The sequence below is a fragment of the Meleagris gallopavo genome, chromosome 8 (assembly GCF_000146605.3).
Source record: "Meleagris gallopavo isolate NT-WF06-2002-E0010 breed Aviagen turkey brand Nicholas breeding stock chromosome 8, Turkey_5.1, whole genome shotgun sequence".
Lineage (NCBI taxonomy): Eukaryota > Metazoa > Chordata > Aves > Galliformes > Phasianidae > Meleagris > Meleagris gallopavo.
The window spans coordinates 4,990,058-4,993,749 of NC_015018.2; the positions used below are offsets into that span (position 1 = coordinate 4,990,058).

Sequence of the window (3,692 nt, forward strand, 5' to 3'; positions counted from 1 at the left end):
AAAAAAAAAGGGAACATTCTATATTATATGACATCACACTCAGCCAAAAAACGAGGGGCTCTCGTTATGAAAACATCTGTCCTCTCAAACAATCACTGAGGCCCTGGTTCCAAAGATGTGACCAAACATCGCTTGCTAATACGAGGTAGAGAATAAGTGCTTTCTTTCTACGTGGCTCTACTTATTTTTCTCATTCTTCTTCCTTCAATTAAATTATCCTTATCTCAAACCATACGGTTTTTTGTTTTTTTTTTAATCATTATTTCCACCCCTCCTGCTCTTCCCTTGAGGAGGGGAATTGAGGGTGTGGTGAAGTTTAGCTGGCCATCAGTGTGAAATCATCAGAGTCAGAGGCCCTTACCATTCCTTCCATGCCATGTGGCAAGAGCAGAACAATCCCGTTGTGACGAACCCACTTAGCCTGCCCTGAGCTGATGAACTGGTCTATTATACACTGTGCCGTGTTGTGGAAGTCACCAAACTGAGCCTCCCAGCACACCAGGGCATTCGGACTTGCCATAGCGAAGCCAAGTTCAAAACCTAAGAACCAGATAAGTAGGAGAGTTAGAAAAGGAACACCTGATAAGAAAGAAAATAAAGACTGATAAAAGAAAACTTAAAATAGAAGAGTTAGGAAGGAAAGACTTGATGAGAATTCTGTTCATTTCTCTTAAAAAATTAAATTAAAAGAAAACCAAGATGACAGCACGAACTGGATTTTTTTTAGTGCTGATATAAATCATGGGGTTCTCAACAGAGCCATCAGAAACATCAGCAAATAACTCTTTCGCAGTACTGACTCTAGTCCTTCAAGCATTTCCTCAAACATGTACATATAATAGGATTTTTAAACAATTAGAACTCCCCCTCAATTCAGAATTTTGTGCAAAGTTTTCCCAAGAGCTCACTGAGGTAGACACCATTTTCTCCTGTGGAAATCTACTTACAGTCTAAGACTAGTTCAATAACCTAATCTTTTTTATTATTATTATTTTTTTTTTTTAAACTCCTTGCATATCCCAGCATAATTTAATTGAGAACCAATGAACATGTGATTACAGAAAGTTTAAACAAGGTTGTCCAATTCCACAGGGAAAACTTCCAGGAAAACTAACTAGCTCTTCAGTCACGGTCAGTGTGCAAACTTTCCTGCAAGGTTAGTGGATGGACAACGACAGGATAAACTAACTGCACAAGAGAAATAGCAACAAGAGCTCCAAATGAGACTGTTTATTCATGGAAATAGAAGTTTTAACACACTGGATTTATAGAGTCCTCATAGCATACTCCTTGGTGATTCCAGCCCAGTATTTTGTTTACCATCTCCGTGGCATGAAAGCTTTGAGTCACTTTGAGTGAACTCTTAACAATCCATCCATGACTCCAGCAGATGTTCATGTTCTCACCAAAAAGAAATGGGTGCGTTACAAAGCCAAAAGAAGACTGAGAAGTTAGCCACACTGTCTTTGAGCTTTTATATCCCTAAGACAGTGCATGGCTTTTGCTGACCATTCCTTTGGCCTAACTGCTTGAACGGCCCTGCTTATATAAAACATTTTATATCTCTGTTCTCCTTATTTGTGTGAATCTATTGTGTTTAGCACAGTGCAAACAGAAAAAAAAAATCTACACAACTCCTTCAATGCACGTTCCCAAAGGTATCTGAAAAACAGATTTCCCTAGGCAGGATAGAATCCCATTCTAATTTTACGCAAGCATTAAGAGACCATTTCTACTGATTAGGAGACATGGTTGAAAAAATATGCAATATGTTCAAGGCTTATTTGTGCATATGCTGCTCTCTGTAAGAATGGGGTAATGTAGCTTTTAGAGAAGAAAAATTTGAGGTCCTGACTTCAAATTATCAATAACCACACAGTGCTTTTAGAAGAGTATGGAGTTACATGTGAATTCAAAACTTGGCCAAAGTACACCCAAAATTCTGTTTCATATAGTGAAATCACCTGTAAAATTTCATATGGAAAATGAAGTGCCATTTCTCACTACCTATCTGGTTGCTCTGTTTGTGCTAATAACCTCTAGCAGGTGATGCTGTCCCCAGTGAAGCTGTATTAAAAACTGTGATTCTAACACGGACACCTTTTGCAAGCTTTCTGACAGCCATAAAAATAGTTGGGAAAGGATATCCAAATGTAATCTATACTTTCTGATTAAAATTCTGAAATCAATGCTACAAGGACTATTATTTAATGAAACATGCATCAGTGGTGTACACGTTTGGTATCTCAGAAATCATTTTCCACCATGCAAACTACAATGAGAGTTCTTAACATTAAAGACTTTCAACCAGCAATTATAGCAATCACTAAGAAGTTGCCAAGAATTACTACTTCTAGCTGTATATGCTGAAAACTATTAAAAGAGCAAGATCGGAAGTGCTAAATATACAGATACAAAAAACTACAGGTGCAAAGATGTGTAGACAGCAGCAATATGGGCAGCTCAGGAGAGGGCAAAGTGCTTTCCCTGAGGAGGATTTTTTGGGGGTACCAGATGGATCCAGGTCAGCAGCTAGAAAGACTTCACAGTTCTAAAGATGAGATGGAACTGTGGGGGAGCTGGCTCTTCACCAGGTCCTTTAAGAGGGCTTAACTTCAGATCAGACTAAAGAGTTAAAGAATACTGCAGTAATGACTTGTACTGCTGTGTCTGCAGAGCCCAGAACTGAACGTTTCTTCGCAATTCTATACAAACTCTGTGATTGTAAAGGATTAATTCTTGTATCATGAGATACCCAGAGAACAGGCTTAAGCTAAGAGGAAACCTAGTGCCAAGACAACTAGACTCAGGATTGCGAAGAACAAAAGCTGAAGAATCTGCACCACCCAAAATGTGGTGGAGAGCCTCCAGCCAGCTCCTTAACTCCCAGCAGTCTCTCAAGGCTTGGAGCGTATCAGGGCACAGGGGACCAGGACCCAACACAGCAGCTTGGTAATCTTCTGAACAGAGAGGAAGACACAAAAGAAGAACATACAGCACTTGACTAAGGTTGCAAAACTAATGTTTTAATTGTTGAAGTTCATTAAGGTCCCTAGATGACAGGCGTAGCAGAAATGCTTGATTCTATTAGGCCAGTTCCTGCTGTGCTCCCTTACTGTTTTTGTCACTCTGGCAGAGAAAGAGGCGGTTTCAAGCAAAGTGGCAGCTTACACAGCATAATACTCTGTGTTTTTCCCCCTAACACTTTGCATCATTGTCATAAGAACCGTAGTTTTTCCAGCTGACATAAGTAAGGCCACAGCTTAACTCAGTATGACTGCAAAAGGATTCAAGGCATGAATGTTAACTAATGGCTATAGATGGCTTGTCAATGCAAAAGTAAACTGGCAGAATGAGAGAAGTTAGGAAGACAAGAACTTGCTATGCTTATTGCAAAATCCAAGCACAGGGACTAACGTAGGTACACTCCTGTCTAAAAACATGAGCACAGTCCAGTACAAATTTAATTTAATGCATATCTGGTAGCTGACTCTATAGAACAGAAAAAACTTCTGCCTAGGAGCTCCATGTAGGTGCTGTTGAGAACCTGTTCCTTGGTTACTATGGACTGTCCTATTTCCCAACACCATTTCTGATAGGCAACAATATTTGTTAGTCCTAACCAAAAAAAGTGCAGTTGTGAATGAGCAGTAACATTGCATGTTCCATCCTAGCAGTGTATTGCAAAAAAA

At 39.5% G+C, this 3,692-nt stretch overlaps 1 protein-coding gene across 2 annotated transcripts in view; it reads right to left on the reverse strand.

Moving 5' to 3' along the window:
- Positions 1 to 3,692, reverse strand: part of OGDHL (oxoglutarate dehydrogenase like) — a 49,867-nt gene that overhangs the window by 12,045 nt on the left and 34,130 nt on the right. For both annotated transcript variants that reach the window (XM_019617451.2, XM_031554348.1), the window contains one exon: positions 362 to 540. In XM_019617451.2, coding sequence (XP_019472996.1) covers positions 362 to 540 — 179 coding nt within the window. The remainder of the gene's footprint in view (positions 1 to 361; positions 541 to 3,692) is intronic.